At 41.1% G+C, this 22,008-nt stretch overlaps 1 protein-coding gene and 1 non-coding gene across 2 annotated transcripts; both read right to left on the bottom strand.

Moving 5' to 3' along the window:
- Window positions 1-1,610: 1,610 nt before the first annotated feature.
- KPNA4 (karyopherin subunit alpha 4) lies at window positions 1,611-14,853 on the bottom strand. The gene is made up of 16 exons (XM_027647446.1): window positions 14,780-14,853; window positions 13,915-14,004; window positions 13,799-13,828; window positions 13,663-13,715; window positions 12,838-12,933; window positions 12,665-12,750; window positions 10,631-10,717; window positions 10,234-10,403; window positions 10,096-10,140; window positions 9,082-9,213; window positions 8,722-8,850; window positions 7,124-7,228; window positions 6,437-6,508; window positions 5,587-5,749; window positions 4,717-4,811; window positions 1,611-3,641 (listed from the first exon to the last, which is right to left on the bottom strand). Exons 1-16 carry the CDS (start codon window positions 14,843-14,845, stop codon window positions 3,543-3,545), a joined length of 1,518 nt encoding a protein of 505 aa, XP_027503247.1. The 5' UTR covers window positions 14,846-14,853; the 3' UTR covers window positions 1,611-3,542.
- LOC113949329 lies at window positions 8,091-8,397 on the bottom strand. The gene has a single exon (XR_003528422.1).
- Window positions 14,854-22,008: the final 7,155 nt, after the last annotated feature.

Here is a 22,008-nt window from a genome sequence, read left to right as displayed (position 1 = left end):
TAATCAACCAATATTACCTTCTTTTAATCTATTCTTTGTGCCATTTTTCACTCCAGCAGTAGCTAAAAATGTTAGAGTTTGTAACTTTACATGTTTCCTGCTACTAAGTTTCCTCTCACAAAGTCTATTTGATCCAGATGCAGGACTCCTCTAATTGCTCCCAGCCTCAGGACCAGCTTTCCTGCCAGGAATTTAGTGACACACAGAGATGAGGAAACATTTATAGTTAAAAGTGGCAAAAATCTACAAGTATTAATATGAAGACATTCTTAAGTTATAAAGCTGCCTTAGCCAGTGTTTCATTCTAATAGAATGACATCTTACCCATAAATTATTATTTTCAAACAGACTAACCTGTTCCACTACCAAAGCAGTTCACATCTCAGTGGGAATGCCTGTGATCCACCAGAAGATGGGAAGTAGGTCTGTGCAGGGCTCCATGACCCAGGAAATGGCTCTGAAATACTGAAAGGCTTCACACAACCAGAGAAAACTCCACTTCCAGCAGTGGGAGAGAAAGAAAAGAGGGTCATACCTCTCTCAATCTATCCCTTTCCATTCAGCATCATATTCTTCTCAGATCCCAAAATTCCAGGGCAGTTATTTGGTCCAGCAATGCTGTTCCTTGGGATAAAAATCCTACCTGGCATTATGGATTATTTATGGATTAACTGTTGTCCTTTTAATATTTTTAAATCTTTTTCTAGATATTTGCTACCCTAAGTTCAGCTGAAAGGAGAATTTTTTACTCCAAAACACAGGAAGAGTTGATTAATATCCAACCTCAATATGATCAATATTCCTAAAGGCAATCCAAGTTATTTATTGTTTATACCCAAGACTCCCAAGCAACTCCCTTTCTCCAACAAAGTATTTAATTCCATTACCTCAAACTGCAGCTTTGGGGAAAAAAAAGGCACTGGACAAAGTGGTTTCAGTTTTGCTCCCGAAGAACTCCAGCAGTGCCACCCTGTGGAGGCTGGAATATTTCAGTTATCCATATTCTGGTAAACCAACAAGTGACAGGATCTGCTGGGAAGCAGGGCAGGAGAATTCTTCACTTAAAAACCCACCAAAAAAGGCAAAAAGCTTGAAGAGCACCAGCTTAAGGTAATTTACTGGAATTATATTACATCAGGGAAGTGCCAAAAAAAGGCATTTTTGGGGCAGTAAATACAGACTTTGCCAGCGTTCTGATGGGTTTTTGTTTAAGAAAGCTGTTCAGAAAGTTCAGTAAAGTTGCCACAAACATCTCTTCTCCCCTTCCCTCAACAAGAAAAAATTGTAATAAAGCGATTTTTCTACAGCACGTCCTCCACAAAGGTGGTTTAGTGTGAAGATGGTAACTTACTGAGTGGAATTTTCCTTAAAAAGGATTTTATTTCCCTTCATTAAAACATCCCTAATTTATTAGTGAATACATAATTAAGTAAATCAGCTATTTCTTAAGATTTCTACCAAAATAACGACGTGCCTCCCCACCACACACGGACCTTTGGCAGGTAAAAACCTCACACCAGAGACTCAGGAAGCCACTTTCTTCAACCAACCTCTGCACCTTTTGATGAAAAATGAATGTATTAGAGAAAGAAGCACCCAAAGCACGAGAATTGCAAGTTTTAATGTTTATTTTCCCCAAGACAGCCTAGCCTGCACTCTACTTGGATAAATTCACAAGCTAGTTTCCGCTGCTTCTAGTTTTAAACTTTTAACCATGTTTCTGATGACAAGGAATGCTGCAAAAATACTCTAGTCCAACAAAGAGTTATGATCACAAAATAATCTTTATCCATTCTACAGTGTTTCAGAATTACCAGTTGATTTTTAAAACACAAGGTAGATATAGATGCTAATGGTGGCTAATCTGGTATGTTTTATTTATTATAGCAAACTGTTGTTCATGCAACACTTGTGCTCAAAGGGGAAGGCACAGCATTTCCTACAATGAGCCACCTTATAAAGAGTTCAGTTTGTACAAATTTGTAACCTCACCTTGAATTTAGTGTGCAGGACCTCAAAACTGAGGCATTCCTCCAATTTATAAAAACACTTGCATCCTTTTTGTGCAAGTTTTAAAAATACAAAGTTTTCTCTCTAAAGTGGCTCAAAATAGATTGTTCATGGCTGCCTACATCTAAGATAAAAAGAGTCTAAAACAATTGGATTAGGCATATTAAAGGTGTTCAAACCATGACTTGATTTGTACATCTATTCACACCTCTTTTCTCGGTCTTTATTCGGCAGTACATATGCACCAAATTTCAATTTTTAGACGTTTCCATATCATTTTCATAGAAAACAAAGTTTGAAAACAAGTAACATTGAAACACAGCACGGTATCCTACCACAACAGAAACATTTTGGTTACAGGACTCAACGAAATCTAAAAATGAACTATGCTGTAGATTACCACATGCAAAGGTCTTCATGTTATCTTTGAAAATGAAAAGGATGAGATTTTTTTATTACCACATTTTACTGCTTTCTACTATTATGGCAACTTGTGTACTGCAACACAGTCTAGTTTGAAGGGAAATGATTTTTTTTTATTTTTTTTCCATGCAAAAAATCTACAAATTAGTTTTGATGATATGGAAAAGCTTTTCATAACATCAAACATTCATCTGGTGCAAATGCACAGGGAAGCCTTCCTGAAATTCTGACTTTACAAACAACTAAAAAGAAGCCGTACAGGAAAGAAATTAAAAATAACTCGAAAGAAAAAAAAATAAAAAAATAAAAGAGGGGGAGAAAAAAAAAAAAATAAAGGAAACAAAACAAAACAAGAGAAACACAGGCTGCAGGAGTAAACCAGAGTCTGCTGCTAAACCGGTCTGGTGTCCAGTGTAAGGTGACACTCCAAGTCGGATGGGTTAGGTTGTTCCAGCCCCCTGAAGGCGACTCAAGCTCCATGCGCTCACAGACAGCATCACACCCACTCTCTCATCACAGGCAGGCCCGGCCTGGCCCCGAGCCCCCGCTGGGATCCAGCCCGGAGCCCCCGCTGGGATCCAGCCCGGAGCCCCCGCTGGGATCCAGCCCGGAGCCCCCGCTGGGATCCAGCCCGGAGCCCCCGCTGGGATCCAGCCTGGCAGCGAGTCCAGACATTCACTCAACGGTGTCCATTCACACGGTGCTTCATAGCAAGGCCTGGGCTCATTCTCTTGGACTTATGTGGGCATCCTATTCTCTTATGCTTACGAGGCTTGATGATGATATACTGCATTTCCCCCAATTGCTCTAGGAAGTCGGTGTTCCGTCTCAGGCACTGAAGATCTGTGACCTGTAGCCCTTTTTTCTTTGAACAATCTAAATAAGCATTCAGTGTGAAGTTTTTCATTACATTTTGCCACTCATTCTCACTCGCACCCACTCGCCATCTTGACTTCATTTGGGCTTTTCTGTGATTCCAAATGAAATCTTCACATTTGCTTTCCCGATTTAATGCAGCAGCGGATCCCATGAGCCAAGATTGATGGATCAAACCTTTTTTTTTTTGTTTTATTCAGTGCTGCATTGTACCTAACTTCCAAAATACCACTCTAAAACTGGAACCCTTCTGCTGGTACATTGGCAGATGAATTGAAACCAAATGTTCCGCCTTGTATTGCTTCTGGAACAAGGCTTGGATCTTCATCAATCTGGAACAGAATGGGAACACTGTCAGTGGGGACAGGGACACAAAACCTCACTAAACAGGAGCTGCACACTCCAAAAATCATCTCCCTCTTCACCTAATGAACTTCCCTGCACTGACTCTTGCCATTCTTCCCCTCAGTTTAGTAGAGCACTAAAATGAAGTAATTTAAGCCGAAATGTTTTAGCTTTTATTTAGCAGGAAGGTCCACATGGCACCCAGTAATATCCTGTTTATGGAATTTTCACTGCTGGAAAAGTATTCTGTCAGTCTTCTAAACAGTCACAGTTCTTAAGAGATGACCAATACCATTAAATCAAGCAAGGATTAAACCCAGCCTGCAGTCTCTGTTTAAACTGGGTAGCACGTATTTGGTAACGCAGGTTACCACACTGTGTAAATTAAATTAAATTAAATTCCAAGACCTGCTCTTTATGCAAAATTTAAGTTGCTAAACAGGAGTTGGATGTTATTGCTCACATAAGAGTGAAAGTCTAGCACAAAATGATCTTCAGTGTGAGAAGAGAGCATGAATGCAGCTGAGCTCTACCATTTCTGCAGTTCTCCAACCAAGCAGAAACCCCCTCTCCCTTCACGGCACAGACTGCCACGACTGCTTTTCCCTTCTCTGCAATTATGATTTGAAGTGCACACAAATCCAACCTCCCTTTGATTTGTGTCACGTGTTTGAAATGAAAACGACTTTCTTGATCAGCACATCCCACCCCTGAAATTATCCCAATATTCCAAGTGCTTTGAGCCTGGAGCAGCAGAAGCTCCGACTCGGCCCTGGAGGCAGCAGGGAGCTTATCAAAGGGGAAATGTCAGGCTCAGGCAGGGGCTCAGAGGTAAGGGAACTATTCAAAGCCTGGGATTTTAATCCCTAGAGATGAGGCTTAAATTAGGCATCAGATCTTCTTTAGATGCTTCATGGTGAGGAATGGTGAGAGAGGCACTCGGTTCAGACAAGGGCTCGTTCTGCACCGAACCGAACGAGTCCCACAGAGCAGCTTCACCCCCAACCATATTTATAAATCTAAACCACCACGAGGGCAGACTGCAGAGAGTGACACACTCACATCATCTGAAGAGAAGAACTGATCAATGATCTCATAAGCCAGTTTGTAGATGTCTTCATTTTCATGGTTTTGTAGCTGTTCAATTTTCTCCAGCCCTGCCACAAACGCACGAGGAAAATATCAGAACACCAAGATCAGGCAAAACAATTTTCCAAGAATGAAATTAAAAACAAATCTGGGAACAGAGTGACTATGATTAAGGTGCTGTAAACTCATATTTGACATATTTATATATATTTTTATACACATTTATATGCAGATAAGTAAGTGTACAGTACATACACACGTAAGTATTTTTGGAGCTCTGACAAGCAGAGTTTAGGCTCAAACATCTCTTTTCTCCTCCCAGCCATCACCAATCACTTGATTTTTCTGCCCTCCCTCAAGATTTGGTATTTTAAAGACTATTCCACTCTATGTTAATAAATCCCACCCAGTTTTTTACCAGTGCCCAAATTTAATATCATTCAACTTAAATAACAACCAACACAGAGGAAGTCTCAGAGCCATTAGGAAACTAAAGTTATCATATTTTTAAAACCACTGTATCTGGAATTCTTTTTTTTCAAGTTCACCTGGACATGACTTGTGCATGACTAAGGTAAGCACATCATCCCTACATTGACAGAAACTAATCTGTCGATGAGAATAATTTGTCTAATAAATGACTGTTACAAAAATCAGCATCTAATAAGTTTTACTGCCATTATCCAGCTCCTCCACATTTTAATTTAGGTAGGAAAAGCTGGGTATATTCACCTGATAGGCATGAAAAGGTCACTTGAAAAAAAAAAGGTTTTAACCAACACACAGCAGGAAGCTAAAACATCAATTTCTGCAAAAAACCTCTGGAAATATTGATCCTCCTACCTCCACACTCTTCTATAAGGTTGGCTATGGTTTCTGCTTCATCTTCAGCCATTTTTAATATATTACTTAGTCCATCCAGAACCACTTGCACAACTTGTGCATCTTTTACTGTCAGCAAATTGCAAAAGGGAGGGATTACATTTTGTTGGATTAAGTAAGCCACCTGAGGGGGGAAAGGCAGGAGTTACACCAGGAATGTGGCAGACAAACAGTGCAGCACAAACACAAATGCAAACAAGCTCCATGAAGGCCAAGTGCTCAAAGTTACCCAACCAGGTATTCTGCAGTGGTCACTTTCAAAAATCCCCTTTTGGAGCATCAAAAGGTAACATTTATGTTAATTATTATTATGTGATGATTATTATTATTATTATTATTAAAAGGTGACATTTAGGGATCAAGTTATAAATATATTTAAGGACTACAACACACAAGTAGCAGAGACTGAATTTTTCAGTATCAGATAAGGAGCTTCAACCTCATCTTTGATAAGCAACAGCACCATCCCAACCCTGCCCCTAATCTGGGCTTACAATGAACTACAGTAATTCTACTCATGGGATACTACCCTTGTAATTATCACATTCTGATGGTTGGGGAAAAAAGGTAAAAGGAGTTGTGGAATGCCCAGGAATCCCATCAGAGCCTGAATGAAGTCACTCACAGCTCCCAGGCCACCCTAAGATGTCACTTCATTCCAGAAATGAATGAGCTTCCAACTGAAGCTCACTCTCCAATCCCTTGTGGAACAGGGAAGAGTTACTGAACAGTGGAGGAACAAAGACATCCATAATCCTGGCACTCCCTCAAATGCACCAAGACAGGGAATGGACCTCAAAGTTTGACTCACTTGGTCTTTTCTTCCGCTGATCGTTAAGTTGCTTATTGCCCAAGCAGCTTCTTTCTGAGTACCAAAGTCACCCTGAAAACACAATCACAGACAGAAACAATCACTCCAGGCTTTATGGAAGGCAGTATTCCCAGAAAAGCTTGTACTTGTTACAGTCCACCCTGCACAGGATCACTGTACCAGCTGTGTGTTCTGTTCTGTTCCTCCCTTCCCTGCAACCACGTTTTCCAATCGATCTTCCAGGGGAAGGGAAATTTGTTTACATCAAAGCACATAAAAGTGCAGCACTCACTGCACTCTCTCCCACTCCTTATCAACAGCTGTCATGTCCTACAGACAGAGATAAGCACTAAGTGTCAGCTTTGATAAAGCCCTGCACACACTGCAGCTGTGGCTGCCTCTCAAGTTCCTCAGCTCAGGGCTGTTTATTCAGTTTGAAAGATCTCCAGTTCTTTTCTCAGGGATCAATAAATTGGCAGTTAACAGAACTATTTAGGAATGGTCTTTTCCCCTGAATACTTCCCACATTCTTTTAGCCACCCCCTTGTTTCTGACAAGGCAGATCCTCAGAGCACGAGGTGCTTTGGAAACTCAGGTTTCAAGACACAAAGAACCCAAAAGCTGAAAACAAAACACAGGCATTTGAAGTCCCACATGAGCATTCAACAGCAATCCTTGTGGTCTAACCTTATCTAGAAGATGAATTATCATTGGAACCAGGTTTGCATCTATTACTGCCTGAACTTGCTGCTGGTTTCCTGCAGTGATGTTAGATAGGAACCACACGGCTTCCTGCAAAACAAAAGGATGGCAGGAATTAATTCAGTCTTCCAGAACATTTATTCCCCCTCCAGCAAGATCCTCTAACATGCACATTTTTCCAACTCCACAAGACTCTCCAATCTTTCACTGTTACCAGTTTACAACCAAACACTTCAGGTTAAAAGGAAAAATTATTTGGACACAAAAAAAAAAAGTCACAAATGAGCACTCAGTAATTGCTTCCACCTCTGACAACGAATGCTGGAGCAGGTTTCAGCTGATGGCCAGAAGAGCTCCAAAATGCATGACAGCACTGTGTTTTCCACACATGAGAGTGGCAGGAGATGTTCTTTACCTCCTTCACAATGTCTCTCTTCTTGGCTTCAATCATCATGAAAACACAACACTTATTACTTAAATGCTTCATTTTCAACAGTTATTGGACCCTTGATGCTCATTCTGTCCACAAGCCCAGGATTCTCCTTCCAGTAACATCCAAAAGCAGGTGCCTGGCACAGTGTGCAAGAACAGATCTTTTCCCCAGCAGCCCCTCCCAGTACTGAATTGAATTAAAAATTAAATTTAAAATTAAATTTTGAACTAAGCCAAAGACTGTGTCTGGATTCTTATGTTCAGTAAGAATCAAAAGTACCCACACACCTTTTTAAGTGGGAATCGATCCTTTCGTCAAGAAATAACAGTTTCACATTAGATTTTCAGTATATTCAGAGTATCAGCTTCTAATCTTACAGTTGAAAGATTTCTGCCTTCCTAGAAACCCTCCATCACTTCTCAGTTCCTTACTCAATCTCTCTGGAACAACAACTTTTTAGCTGAATGTTTCTCTCAACGTGAGAGTCTGGAATTTTCACATTCCATTCAACTGAGTCTCTGAGATCAGATCACAGGACCACTTTCATCAGTGACCCTGTCAGAGATTTAGGATGCCTGGGCTTCTCCTGGTGGGCTTGCTTTGGGCTTTAATCATGGGCAGTGTTGCAGAGTGGCCCCAGAAGTGCCCAACACGCCTCAGATGCACTCCGGAGTCAGCACGGAAGTCAGTGCCCCCATTTAAAGCCTTTTCCATCCATCCACACACACATCCCCCACCCCACCCCCAGCTGACTTGGTTTAAATTCCATTTCTCACACACACACTCCATTCAAAGACATCCAATTATCTCTATTTCATCACTTCCAAGAGAGTCAGTTTAATTAAAGTGACATTTCACGTATCGAGAACTCCCAACTTTTCAGTCAACAGCCAGATTTAGAAGATAAAGCTTTGATTTCATAAAAATTCAATTAGAAGAAAATCAGGAAACAACATCCTTGTCAAGTACAAGTCTGCAGCTCCTTAGAGATTTTCCTGTGGATGTTAACCTCCAGAAAAACCCCAGCACTTGCTGCAAACTGCCATGAACTGGCGTAAGGAGCCAATAACTCAAACCTCTGTGACACTGCATCGTGTGGGACCCAAGCAAAGCCAAATATAAAAGTTATCAATCAGGTACAATCACTTGCCTTATTAATTTTTTCTTTGGGATGTGTCAGAAGTGCTGGAAAATGTGAGAGAGCTTCACAGTTGAGAACTACCTGGGTCTGCTCGTCGGTGCCGGTGACGATGTTTCCCACAGCTCTCAGAGCAGCTGTCTGGAAATAAACCACAAACAAAACACTTCCTTTAAAGGCAGCTCTTTTCACCAAATATTTTTTTTTTTCTGGTTGAGCACAAACAGCTCAGAAAGCAAAAGCTTTTATGCAAATCACACAGGAAAAAAAAAAATTAAAAAAGCTCTTTAAAGTCCAACTCTGAAAAGAAACCAGCTACTTTCTCTAGTAGCACATTTTGAGCAGCACTTCCTTCAAGGGATCCAAACTTACTTGCACTTTAACTTCTTGATGGCTGAGAAGAGGAACCAAATGAGGGACTATTCCAGAGTCTATGACCATCTGGATCTGCTCATTGCCAGCATCCGTTAGATATGAGAGTGCCCAGACTGTATCTACCAATATCTGACAGGAAACAGGACAGAAATAGCACCAGTGTCACCAAAATAATTAAAACTACAGTTAAAGTAAATGGGAGATTAATTTCCATTAGTGCTGTGCATTCACACGCAGAAAATCTAATTTAAACAGTTGTAAATGTGAACATTTCGACTGACAGCTTGTAAAAATGGAGTGTTGTTTCAGCTGACAGCTCCTGACTGATTGAAATACAGCCATTTCCAAAATTCAAATAAGCTTAATTTCACCTACTCACAGCCAAGAAATTAAATGGCATAATTACTGTATGAACATTAGTTAATATATTTAGACATATTTTGGCTGAGCACTGTTGCCATCAACTCAGACAACTGAGCTACAACTTCAGTAGGAAGCAAAGAATCTTAAAATCTCATTTATGTTTAGGCAAAAGATGAGCTATTTTATCATTTCAGTAAAGTCTTCCTCACTTACTTCACTATTAAATAACAATGTTCATATTTGACACCTCAGAAGTTGCATCTAAACCTGATATTTGACATGTGTAGCAGACACTGTTTTTAATTTCATTTACACTGATTTTCACTACAGATTCAAGTGCTAGGCACAAAAATTCCTGTATTTATCTGTAAATGAATGCTCACAGAAATACAACTGAAACTGCATTTTATTTTTAAGTGCAGGGAAAATACATGCAAATAAACACTTGCAAAGACACAGAAATACCAGGGAAAAAACCAAACTGATACTTGAAAATAAGCAGTTAAAAGATATCAAAATAAGTTTGCTCTAATGAAAGGGAACATCACAGGTTTTTATAAAGAAAAAGAGTTAATTATGACTAATTTTTGTATTTCAGCTACAAAACTATCTCAGAGCATAAAAGTGAGTCTGAGTTTGGTTACTTACATTTACATCCGTGTGGTGAATTAAAACACAGAGCGCTGGAAGGATCTGAGGAGGGAAAGGAACAGTTATTTTTACACTTTAAAAGCCATTTTTAAGGCAGACAAACCCCCAGCTGGGGTTGGGTCCCAATTCCATCACCTCCTGGATGGTCTCCATCGGTGGAGGGGGGTCTTTGTGGCGGCACAAGTTGACCATGACCCAGGTGACGTTCCTTAGGAAGGTGATGGGGATGGATGGGCTGATGAAGGACAGCAGAGGCTTCACTACTCCAAGGCTAATAACATAATCTCTACACTGGGGTCCATCACCTGGGAGAGACAGCACAGAATCACTGTTATTTTCAACAGCAAAATTCCACAACTCACTGATTTAGGGATGTGTGGGCAAGGGAAAGGGGTGGCAGGCAACGCCAAACCACCGAGAAGAGGTGGTTTGTCAGGGATGTTTGTCAGCCCAACACATTCCTGAAGATTCCATCAAAAACTTTATGAAGGACACTAAAACATCCTTAGAAGTTTTCAGGAGTAACACCAACCTATGATATTTCCTAAAGCCCACACAGCTTGCTCACAGACGTTTTGATGAGGTGAGTGCAGCAGCCTCAGGAAAAGCGGCACAGCATCTGAAAGGCACAAAAAAACCCCCGTGGGATGGTCAAGAAATGCTTCTCAAAACACCAAATATTCACATCCTCAACTCATACATCAGACATTTTTTCTCCTGGTAAAGAACTGGTCAAAAGTTCACTAATTTCCCAGGTGACACTGCACTAAAACACTGCAGTAATTCTTCCTTTGCTGTGTATCCTTACAGAGCCTGCCCTTCAGAATATTAAAAAACCCCGACATTGAATTTGTTTGCAAGTCTCACAAGTTTACTGGAGCTTGTCAGGACTCCAGATTTAGCACAGGATTTCTGAATTCAATAAATGTCACTAAGCTTTGCATCAGAATCAACTGCAAAGCAGGAACTTTAAGACCAACCTCACCCCCTCAAATGAACCAACTTAAGAATAAGTAGGGGTACAGCTCCATTATGGACTGGGAGTGTAGGAAGAGGGCAGGAAAGGCTTCCACATTTAGATAATTGATCCTGGTTTATTTTCCCCCAGCACTAAGGTGCTTGCTTACATAATAGTTGAGCCTATAAAAAAAAAAAAACATTTACTTCAGATCACAGATTTCAAGAGAAACTGGTATTTTTAGTTGCTCTCTCAATGTAAATCATGTTTTACTAGAGAGAAATAAATCACAGTAGGATTCTTGTTTCCTACTAAATAAGGGTATTTTATAATGCCTGGATGCAAGGAGAAAAAAAACCTTCCCAGCAAGCATGTTAAGTACTTTTGGAAAGATTACAACAGACCATCTTTTTCATTGAAATAAATCAAATTTTCATGTGTCAGAGCTATTAAATGGACTAATTAGTGCATACACAGACCTACAGAACACCACTGACAGCAGTGCTCAATTTGTTGATAAACTAGGTTTAAATACAAAGTGTTCTAGATGAGAGGTGTGGGACAGATTATCTATTAATTAGATTTCCAAAAGAAAACTCGGGATGCAACCAGGGAAGGAAGAGGATAGGGAAAAAGGAAAGTTAAAAGAATTAAGATACACAGTAAAAAGGTCAAATCCAAATTAAACAAAGTCAACAGGTTTTTAACACTGAGGTTGGGAAAGCAAAGGGCAACTGATCTTGCAACCAATGTAAGTTTTGTGTATTTTTTTGCTTAAATTTTAGGCAAAACTTGTTTCACACTATGTTTGATTATTCCAGGAGGCTCAAGCAGCTCTCTTTCATTCACTACCCTCAAAAATCCTGCACACTTCTGCTTAGTTCTGCTTTACCAACAGAAGCACTACTTCAACTTAAGAGATGCTCCGGGTACAGAAGAAAGTTTCCTTTGCCTGACAAAATTCAGATTGCAAATCCAACAGCAATATCTTTCCATGCAGTATGAAGGACAGGTTTTTTCCTTCAACTTGATTTTGGAAGAGTTTGATGCCAGGCACCCTCTGGCCTTGGCCCTCAGCTCTCCCACACTCTTTTTGCAGTGAGACATGAGATCTCTCCACTGTAGTTTTTTGGTTGGGTTTTTTTTGTTGTTGTTTCCTGTGGGTTTTTTGTTGTTGTTGTTCTTTGGTTGGTTGGGTTTCTGGTGTTTGTTTCAAGGTTTTTGTTAGGTCTTGGTTTGTTTGGTGTTTTTTTTTTTTAAGTTTGAAAACTGGAAACCAGCAGATACCAACTCTGCTAAAATACTGTGAGTTTCCAGGAGATGTTACTCACCATTAGGAAACCCAACTGAATTTAAACCTTGAGGAAACAAAGACCAAGAGCAGGCCTGTGATTCACCTGACACCACTTGCCAGAGGTAGAACACCTGGCAGGAACCTTCATGGGGAGTGACCAACAACCTGATTTCAACCGAATCCAACGTGTGGATTTGTGAACTTGCTTGAGAGGAACAGGGGGGATGTGGATGTTTTTTACAGGGTGTTTTAGATGATGTTATTGTTGTGGCAGCTTCAGAGTGTTACCCATGAGCAAACCCTGCTGGACTCACTGGACTGAACCACGGCCTGTGTCTGCTCCGAGGTTCCAGAGGCGATGTTTGTCAGAGCCCACGCGGCCTCAAACTGTAAAGAAGGACTGGCAAGGGAAGAGAAACACAACAGTTACTGTAATGTGAGTTCTCACATCAGTCACACATCAGCAATGAAAACATGAAATACTCACTTGTCATCTCTTTCAAGACAGTGCACTAAAATAGGTAATATTCCTGATTTTATTAGATCATCGATGGGTGGGTTGCGGTCGCTGGAGAGCAACTTCCTGGTTGGGGAAGGAGAAAAAAACCCCAGATTTAGCAGAGAAATCACAATGAGGAATCCAGAGCAGGGCAGTGATGGCTTCCTGTAGCTGAGTCTGGGAAACCTCCAGGCACAGAGTCCCAACAACATCCCTGACAAACCGTTCCAGTTCCACACCACCTTCCGGGTTGGGAATTTTTTCCCCAGTGTGTCTCTCTACTCCCAAACACCAAAGAAGATTTGTTTTCTCCACTTCAAGTGAAAATAACAAAGCCCCAAAATTAAAATTACTTAGCTAGTGGAAAGCCAAAACCACTACATCCAGTTTCAGTGCCATGTGTTCTCTACCAGGGAAGTTTTCTCTTTGTTTTACTGACTGGTGACAGAGTTTTCCAGCTCCACCCTCCTCCACCAGCTCCTTCCTCCTCCACCCACCAAGGGAGATGCTCAGACCCTTCTGCATTTAAAGCTGAACACTTCACAGTCCTCCTAATTACACAGTTTAACTCTACTTGTGAGAAGCATCAAGTTTGCACCAAGATAAATCCATATATTTATCCACAATGACAATCCATGCTACTTAAAAGATGTCTTGATTTTTTCTGAAGTTCTCTATAGCAAGTTTTCTTTTTTAAAAAAAAATCAGTTAATTACATGCTACTTCCAGTTAAGCTAGAACATATTTTCAGACTCCAAAAGCATGACAAAATGAGAATAAAACCCAAGATATTTGAGAAAGCTGTGTTCTTACCTTGCTGCCTGCACAGCACTTAACTGTATACCCTGGTTGTCACTTGAAGCATTCTTAAAAGAAAAAAAAAAATTAGATTTTTCACACATTTGTCACCATGACATGAGGAATATTTGAACAATTAAGTTGGTTTTACCTGTACTATTGCCTCCAAAGAAGTGTTTTGCTAGAAAACAAAGACAAAAGCAGTTAGAAATTCAAAATGCTTTTAATGCATGCAAAAAGAAAATAAGCTTGAGAGTTAATTCTTACCACTCTGAAGTCACCATCTATATCAGAATCTTCACAGATATCTTCATGGGGAACATTCCTTCTCTTTAGAAGATGCTCATCTCTTTTGTTCTGAAAGAGACAAAGGAGTGAATACCTTCAAAACTTTGATTTAGGAGGTGTGGGGGTATAAAAGAAGGAAGAGAAGCTTCTGTTTTAAACAAGCATCATAAACATGCTGCCACTGATAGTGTCAAAATTACCAGGAAGTTGGAATGGACTGCACAGAGAAGCACATTTTGGAAACCACTTCTTCCCAAAAAATCCTGCATCCAACTTTATGGACACAGCAACAAGTTGGGCTGGAAGTTCCACGTGCACAAATCCATCAACACTGACATCACAACCTATTTGTCATCACTTCTGCCGAGACACAGCAATTCCCAGAGGCCAACTTTCTGTTCATCCCACAAGGAAAATAATTCCAGCTGTGATTCCTTTCCTCAGGAGCTGGTTTTCCAGCAATTCTAGTGTTACCTTCAGACTCTCCCACTCTATTGTGTGCTGTAAGAAAACAGCTTTCTGCCTACAGATCAGCAGGAGCATCTGATTTTCAAAGGGAAAAACGAGCTTTTTGTAAGTGTTTAAAACCTGGCTGGAGGAGCAAGAGTGATTTATTAAGTTACAAATAAAACCCTGGTTTTCAGGACAAAAAATTATGGAACTCTCAGTACCAGGCATAAAAATTTCAGAACTTCCTTCTAAGCCAAAGTTTAGATTAGTAAAGATGAAGAGACAGTGGAACAATGTTCTTGGTGGATACAGAAAGAACAAAGTCTTAAACAGAAACTCTTACATTTTACTAAGTAAAATCCCATTTAATAATAAAAATCCTGGATCAGCTCACCTTTCTCAGTTCCACGACAACTTCATTTCTTTGTCTTCTCATAGTCTGCAAAAGATCAAAATACATCACATTCTGAACTCAGACCAATTTTAGAAGTTCTTGTACAACTATTTAAGTTGATGCACTTTAAATACTTGTACACAAAGGGTTTAATTTTCATTATAAAAGCAGAAATCCTACAGGAAATGGAAGTAACTATGTTATTTGTGTCTATTTTATTTCACAGTAAAACAGTTTCCTAGGTGTTCATGATGAGGAAAAAAGGGTGTATGGAGCCAGGAATAAACAGGTGTCCTTGAAAGGGAAAACTGAAAGAGTTGTGCCTAAACCAGCCCCAAAAGCACTATAAAGATCATGGCAAACCAGCAGTGAAGTAACTTAATAAACAAGCTCAAATTAAGATACCTTGTAAGCAAAGCCAGGCTACAAAACTATTGTTTATAGATGGAAACCACATAAAACCCCTGGTACTTTGAGAGCAATTTTTGGGAGTTATTTTCTCTACAGCTCCCATTGACAGAATTGAGGGGGGGAAAAAAAAAATCAATTTGTAAATATACATAAATTGCTTTATTGTGCTTTGTTACTGCAGTGAAAACAAGAGAATAAATCAGTCTGGAGTGACTGTGTTCCACACTTTGAACTTTGCCGTTCTCATTCACTGCAAAGTTCAAAACAATTCCACTTTTATTGTGACTTCGCTTCCACGAGTCCCAGGGAAAGTCTGAAGTCCTGGAAATAAAGGTCTGCACTAACACAGGATAGAAAGAAAGGAGTAGCTTAACATCAACAGCAAGAAGAAGCTGATCTGAAGATAAGGATTAAATGCCTGACTTTTAGAAAATAATTATTTTTTTAATCAAAAATAATGTGCATTGCTTCAGAATCAAATTTCAGCTCTGAGCAAGAGAAATTATCTCCTCAAAGGAAGGAGTTCCAAGAAAAAAGGACAGGAAAGGGAAAGAAGGGATGGTTCCCCAATGCTTTGGAGGCAGAACTTGTCATGGTATGAGGAGGAAAAAAGGCAGGGGAGGGGAAATCCAACCCAGGAGCACCTCCAGCAGCTGCAGCAACCAGGGAAGAGCCACAACAGCCAAGTGCAAAGTATTCCAACACTAAAAATTCTCCTGTGCCTCAGACACCTCACAGGGTGCTCCAATGCAGGGCAGCATTCCCAGCTGGGATTCCCCAGGAAAGGTGTGTTCCCCACCTGGACCATGGATGGCAGCTCTGAGGAGCAGGGCTGAAGGCAGGAAGCACTCCATGGTCCACTCTCTGGGCTCCAAGAGAAGCTGATCCACTCCTGGATCCCATCCCACCACTGAGAGGCTCTGGGAAGATGCTACAACTCCCCAACTGACCCATCTCCTGCAGGCTCCTGCTCTCAGCCTGAGCCACAGTGCTCAGTGCAGCCTCTCCAAGACTAACCTGGCACATCCAATATGAAAATAATATGGGAAAAACCTCTGATAATGAGATTGCAGAACTGCACCACACCCCTGATGAGCTCACAGGACCATTAAGACCTTCCCAAACCACAGCCCAACAGAAGAAGCATTCCTATCAGAAAGCAAGAGGGGGAGAGGGATGATCCTTCCCAGACATTGCTGGTCACCAAGAACCCAATGGACATTTTCAAGGAGTAAAACACTGAATTGCTGTAACACCAACTTAAAAGGGACATTAAGGTGTAAAGGATAATAAAGTAATTGCTACAATTAGTGGTGGTAACACAGCACCAGGACAAGCACATGTGACAGAGACAGGGGGAGGAGTGAGTGGGACCTGCACAAGAACAAAGCCTCAGGTGTGTCATTTAGAAGTTTCTTTACTTGAAAAGTCATATATGCAGTTGGTTAGACTTAAAAATCCTCTGCTGGAACAAGAATGCCCTCCCTTGGCAGGCCCTTGGTTTAATTCCTGCCTGCTCTGCAGGGACCTGCACACCTTGGACTCACAAGAGCCTTCACATGCAAGACAAGCTGCCAGTGAAGTCACTCTTAGGCACAGTTTACCAAAACAGGGCTCCACTAAAATAATCCTCTGGGTAAACAGTGGTCTGTTGACAAAATAGTTATTACTGGTCAACCTGTCACTGCTCTTCCTCCTGGGAAGAGGAAAAGCACAACAAAGGAGAACTGAGGTCAGCTCTGTCCCGGAGTTTCAGGGCATCACCACCTCAGCCTGGGGATGGAACAGTCTGGAGAAACTAAACTGCCAAGCAGAGTCCAGATCAACTCGTGTTGTCTTCTGGAAAACAGCTCTAAGGGCAGGAAGTGAGGCATTGGAAAGGGACATTATTCCTTCTGTTCTGTGGGAGATCTCACTTGTCAGACTTCTCTGAATCAGTTCCCAGCTTGCACTGACCCAGCTGTGAGCAGGAAACCATTCTCAGTTTAAAAAAGTTTTGGAAGCAGAGTTCAGGATGGCCCTGGCAAGGGCTCCAATTGCAAAACACGCATCCCTTCAGCAGGAATTCATGTGGCTCTTGCAGTCCCTGGATCCTGTTTGTCGTTTGCTACATCAAAAATCAAATGATCCGATCTATTTCTGTCAGCCTGGGATGGCCACCCCTCCATCCTCCTTTTTTTCAATTATATTTAGCTTCAGATTTATCATAAGGGCTATTTCTGACCGTTAGTCATGACTGAGCCCTTCAGCTTATCATTAAAATCTGGTGGTAGCTGATGCCTGCAGGATCCCCAGACATCCCAGTTTTCACAACAACGCCAGGAACAGAGGCAGCATTCCCAGCTCCACATGCCAGCCCTTCCTAAACACACCTGGAGCTGTGCTCCAGGATCCTGACCCCTCTTCTTTCCCTAAAGCACCACACAGTGCTGGGTAGGTGGGTTGTGGTTTTTTTGGTTGTTATAAAATATTTCACTTGAGCAGCTCCATTTATACACCTGCAACAGGAAGGTCTGGCAGCACACAAATAAAGGCAGAACTTCACCTCTTCCTCTCATTCCAGGGAATGGTTTCCAAAGGCACAAAGTTTCTGTTGGGGAACTCCAAAGGCAACAGTTACTGCACAGCAGAGTTGGCTGGGCCTTTGTTCCTCCCTAGGAAGTTGCTACCAAACAGAAAACAAACCCAACAGAAAACAGCCTGGGGAGGGGATGGGGTGTAGGTGTGGAAATGGATTATTTACCTCCTCAATCTTTTGTGAGCTGGATGGCATTTTTGATTGTTTTCTTATTAAAACACTGCTTACTCACAGAGCAGCTCCTCAAAGCACTCAGTCTGCAGACCATGGATGGGGAGGATTTGTCTCCAACCACAGCAATGACTAAGAAACCTTGTCCTTTCCTTCCCAGGTCTAAGAGGCACCAAACCATAAAACAAGGGAAGAGCCCTCCAGGTACATCCAACTTCACATCTGGGTTTGAGAAAACCCCCCACTTTTCACAGCCAGTGTAATCCAGTGATCCAGGCCCTGCTCCATCCATTATTTCCCCCCTATTCTAATCCCAGGATAGCACAGATATTATTTCTCTCCTACACTGATCCACTACAAACTGGAACAATCGAGTCTTCTCCCAAGATCACTGATACAAATCCTCTGGAATTTTAAAGCCAACACAGCCTCTAGAAAATGCCCCCAAAACCCAAATCTCAGCAACTGTTCCCCCTTCAGAAGAATAATGGGATTCTCAGGTGTGGATAAATAAATACAAATCAAAAGCACACTGCATGTGCTGTCACCCCAGTTTTTCCTGCAGAAGTTGTGCATGGCAAATCAAAAGCCTTATACAAATATCTCAGGATCATTCTGAAGTGACAAGATGGATGAGCTTCACCACAGAACTCCAAGTCAGCTTAAAGGAACCTATTTTTAACTCAGTGAGTGAAATTCCTGCTCTCCTTCAGTTCTCCCATATTTAATCCCAAGGAAACTATTTTGTGTGGGATACAGAAAAGGTTGAAAAGCTTCAAAGCACCTGCAATATTCAGTGTATCTCCTAACAGCACCTTTCCTTCACTCCCCTGGAGCTTCCTTGGTGTTCTCAAACACATTATTAAAGTCCACTGAACGTTACTGGTAACTCTTAAAATCCTGACACTGCTGATCTTAAAACATCTTGATTCAATGGCTGCTCCAAAATTAGTTTTGGAGTGCTCTGCATCACAGTATTATCATCATTTCACATCATGCATCTCTCAATCACAGAGCAGAAATATCTATTTACCACTATTAAAGCAATTCTTAAGAGTCAGGGAAGGAAAAGCCAGCAGGAACTCAGTAGAATTCTTCCAGTATTCCCAGAGAAACAATATGCATGAAATATTTTTTATTTCATCTCAAAAAAAAACCCCAAAAAAACCTAAATGTCAGTGAGATTTGAATGCTGCAGCAGGCAACAGTCACCACCAGAAAATGAGATGTTGGATCACCTGGTGAAACAAAATGAAGCGAAAATAAAACAGCCCAAATCTCTTCAAACCTTCCCAAAATAAGGCTGCACTCAAGACCCCTAAATGCAGTATTTAAACAGATATTATTTAAACCCAAACTGCTCACAAAACCATCACAGACACGATGAATTTACACTTTTCTGGCCTGTTCACTGTAAAGATCTAGTATTTGATTCCAAGGTCTGTGGGACTACAATTAAAAATAAACTGGAAAGAAGATTTGGTGGCAGCACAGCCAGACCCACAACAAACAGAAAAAAAACCAGCTCACCCTTTCTTATTCAAGGGGAAAAAAAAAATAAAAATGCCCAAGTAAAACCTGTTCCTCCTTGAAGACACAAGATGAAAAAAGTCACCTTAACCAGCTCCCTAATGGATGAGCATTTGCATGATTTAATATTAGAGTCCAGATAAGCCCTTGTTCAAGGAAGATTTTGGGGCTGGATGTTAAAAAAAAAAAAAAAAGTGACCACTTCTGCAGTTTTTAAGGCTCCTCTTTGTGCTGTAACAACACTGGTTTTTTCCCCCCACAGCTCTAACAACTCTTAAATCTTGAAGGTCTTAACTAGACCTGACTAGAAATGCTCAAAAATACAGAGAGATACTGCCTCAAATTACTGCTCTCACAGCACAAACTCCCCCAGTGTTAAAAAGTTTATTATCCTGTGTATTCCTTGGAGCAGGACCATAAATAAGGAAAAAAGACAAGGAGGTATTTTATATTTGTGGCCTCAGCTCCCACTTTATTCCCAGTGCCATCACCAATCTGTCATCTCCAAACACATGGCACAATTGTTTACAACACCAGGGTTTACCCAACACTTCATCATATCAAAGAATTTTGCTGTACTTCTCATGTAAAACAGGTCTGTGTGCTTTGGGTTTTCTGTCTTTTTTTTTTTTTTTTTTTACCCCTTTTCTCCAGGCCAGAATTTGTATTTTTAGAAGCATATTGATACAGAAAAATCAAAGTTCAACTTTAAGTCGTTAAGTATCTAAAAAGGTAAATATATGCTTAGTACTTTAAGAGATAAAATGCAGGAAATTCCATGTTTTTTTGTAAGAAACACCAAAATCTTCAGTGAATATTCAAGTCCTGGAAGGTGAGGACAACGTGACAGGAACTGCTGGCAATGTAACTGCCAGTGGATTGATTTGAGCAATGTGGAATTAGAGAAAGACCATTTTTAAGTTTGTATTTTACAACAGTGTCTAGAAGTATCTAGACCACAATTAGAGGGATTTATTATTTGCCTGTAAACTGCCACGGGTAAGAAAACTAAGATTCTTTGGAAAAGCACCACATGGTGAAGGCAGAAATTCAGTGGAGATAAGAAGGGGGAGGAGTGAAGGAGAGGGAGGAGGGAAGGAGATAAAGATCAAGTGTTGGCTTCCTCTGCAAGCAAATAGACAACTCTGTGCCCAAAGCACCAATAATTGGGGTGTTTAGGGGTTATCCCACCCCAGGACACTCCTCTGAGAGTGGCCAGGGCCAATTCCCTCTCACTAATGACAACTGGGATGTGTGAGCAGTTAATTAGCAGCAAGGACAGCCAGGAGCCCGAGCTATTGTATGAAAAACAGCCCTGCACGGGGGTTATTTTGGGTACCAGGCATATGCTCCAGGATTTGCTGGATAAATGTCAATATCTAAAATTTAACACGGCCCCGCAGTGGGTTTTCACTGGGTAAAAGGCCATTTAAAGTGCACAAGCCAAGAAAGAAACAACGCTGAAGAGGTCCCCAGCTTCCTGACACACACACGTGGTTTCCCTGCATGTGTCCATCTTGAACCTTCCCCACTTCAGCCCATTTACCCTAAAACTTCGTGCACAGGCACCCAAGCAGCTGAATTCCAACCTGGATCTTCCTACTCATCCCATTTTTCACTGTATTATCATTTCTACGTGCCTTCCTAAAGATGCCTTCCTACAGTTGTCTAGTCAATGATAACAGAATTTATACAAAAACAAATTAACAGGCGAGGGCAACTGGTTACTAACCAACCTCACAACAGAGTGATTAATTATTCCCACTCCCAGTATTTTTGGCACCGCCAAACTTTGTATATAACTAAATAATAAACTGTTTTATCAATCTACTCGGAGAAGAAATTGAGGTGTTACTGACTTTTGAATTGCTCCGATGGGAAACTTGGCTGATGTTTTAATTAACGCCAGCAACACAAATGAAACAGAAATGCTGTACTGTCTTCACATGAAACACTCGAATATTATGGAAAACGCTGGGACACCATGAGGCCAGTGAAAACCGGCCAAAATTCTCATCCAGAACCCTGCACTGACAATTTGAAGCTCCTGGGTGTGCGCTTAAGGGAGAGGGTTGACGCCTAATTTTAAAATGTTACTATTTACCGAGGAAACCCCGAGTTAATTATATATTATATATATATATATTCTGCCGCGTTTAGGAAGCACCTTCACAGCTCAGACAACGGATGTGGCGATGCGGCCACCCAAAAAAAGTTTCGAGGCCCCGTGCTACGAAGCCAGAGCTGCTTCTCAAAAGTAAGGAGGGGGAAAAAAAAGGGAAAACCAGGGAGAGAGTAACATTAAAAAAAAAAAAAAGAAAAAAAAAAGAGAAAGAGAGAAAAGTGGCTGGAGGTTTTTAAAATAATATTTCTTATAAAGGGCAGGCAGTTATTTATTTATTTGGAGGCACGCAGCACTACACCCAGCTGGGGCCTAATTCCTGACTCAGGGTTTTAGGGGCTGCTCGGAGCGACTGTTAATGGAGAAATTAAGGCCGAGCCGCCCGGCCCCGGGGGCGGTGTGGGGGGGCTCCGGCAG

This window comes from Corapipo altera, unplaced genomic scaffold, assembly GCF_003945725.1.
Source record: "Corapipo altera isolate COAL_440 unplaced genomic scaffold, ASM394572v1 113, whole genome shotgun sequence".
Taxonomy (NCBI): Eukaryota; Metazoa; Chordata; class Aves; order Passeriformes; family Pipridae; genus Corapipo; species Corapipo altera.
Note: the sequence above shows the minus strand (reverse complement) of the source record. Positions and strands in the feature narration are given on the sequence as shown.